Source organism: Triticum dicoccoides, unplaced genomic scaffold (assembly GCF_002162155.2).
Source record: "Triticum dicoccoides isolate Atlit2015 ecotype Zavitan unplaced genomic scaffold, WEW_v2.0 scaffold99588, whole genome shotgun sequence".
NCBI lineage: Eukaryota > Viridiplantae > Streptophyta > Magnoliopsida > Poales > Poaceae > Triticum > Triticum dicoccoides.
This window is the reverse complement of record NW_021316251.1, coordinates 1-1270: the sequence shown is the minus strand read 5'-3', so window position 1 is coordinate 1270 and position 1270 is coordinate 1. Positions and strand designations below refer to the sequence as shown.

At 36.9% G+C, this 1270-nt stretch overlaps 1 protein-coding gene across 1 annotated transcript; it reads left to right on the top strand.

The window, feature by feature from the left end:
- Nucleotides 1-193: 193 nt before the first annotated feature.
- On the top strand, nucleotides 194-814 carry LOC119348654 (bidirectional sugar transporter SWEET6b-like; the record flags this gene model as incomplete). Its single annotated transcript, XM_037616624.1, has 2 exons — nucleotides 194-313; nucleotides 427-814. Coding segments are annotated over 2 exons (282 nt in total), but the record flags the coding sequence as incomplete, so codon positions are not given.
- Between the last annotated feature and the right edge of the window lie 456 nt (nucleotides 815-1270).

The window sequence follows — 1270 nt, the reverse complement described above, 5'->3', positions numbered from 1 at the left end:
TTCTACAATATGCTACATCATATATTTTTAATCAAAAAAACCTACGGTTTATTTCTATCTCAAAGGTAAACTTCCTTTACAGGGTGAATTACTAGCTCAGGCTAATTGTTAATGACTGACGCTGAGTGTACTAAATACATTATTACTCAAAAAATTAAGATGAAAGTAGTAATATTGTACTGCTTATTTGCAGGGTAAAGTGATCAGGACCAAGAGTGTGGAGTACATGCCGTTCTTCCTGTCGCTGGTAAACTTCCTCAACGGTCTCTGCTGGATGGGCTATGCGCTCATCAAGTTTGACATCTACATCACGGTATGTACATAGACATTGGATAAAAAAAAGTCACAAACCCATCCAGACTTACAATCAAGAATTCCTCAGCGTGGTTCGATCTAACTGTTATGTCCTCTTTAAATTCTGTGCAGATCCCCAATGCCCTCGGTACAATCTTTGGCCTCATCCAGCTGATCCTATACGGGTACTACTACAGATCGACCCCCAAGAAGGGCAAAATCGTCGAACTGCCCACCGTCCTCACCAAAAACGCCGTTACCAGTGGCGACCTCTCGGTCACCATTGAGAAATAAGCTTGGCGTTGTTTTTAGCCCTAAAGATTTTGAGTAGTTAATACCGGATGATACCAACAGGTCTGATTGTTAATTAGTAGTACTTTTTGTTAGCTAGTAGAGTCTGAGATTGCCTTTAATTTTGTGAACAATTGTCGTCTGTCCGAGACTATAGTGCAAATTGCAAGTGTATATATAAATACCAATGCAGCTGAGTTATCCCAGAGATATATTATGACACCACATATGCCTGCCTGTTTTCAATCTGCTCTTACGTGATGATTCAATTGATTTGTAAATTACAGTGTGTGATGGCTTTGTTAAATTATTTTATTCAATATCAACGATGTGTTTGTATTATGTTTCGGGCAAGGTCCTCTTTTGTTTTCTGCACAAAAACACCCAAAGGGCATCTTATTGGTGATGCAACTTGAACCTGGTGTGAGCGAAAACGACACAGACTTAACCTAATTACCGGTTCAGTTGGATAGCTCCTGCTCTTTTCCCGTGAGGCTGCCTTGTTACCACATCGACCTTTTCTTTTTGCTGAGAAGTATGACGCTTTGAGTCCATGCTAGAAATATTTTTCTGAATCTTGTAACATGTTAATTGTTTGTCATATATATATATATATATATATATATATATATATATATATATATATATATATATATATATATATATATATATATATATATATATA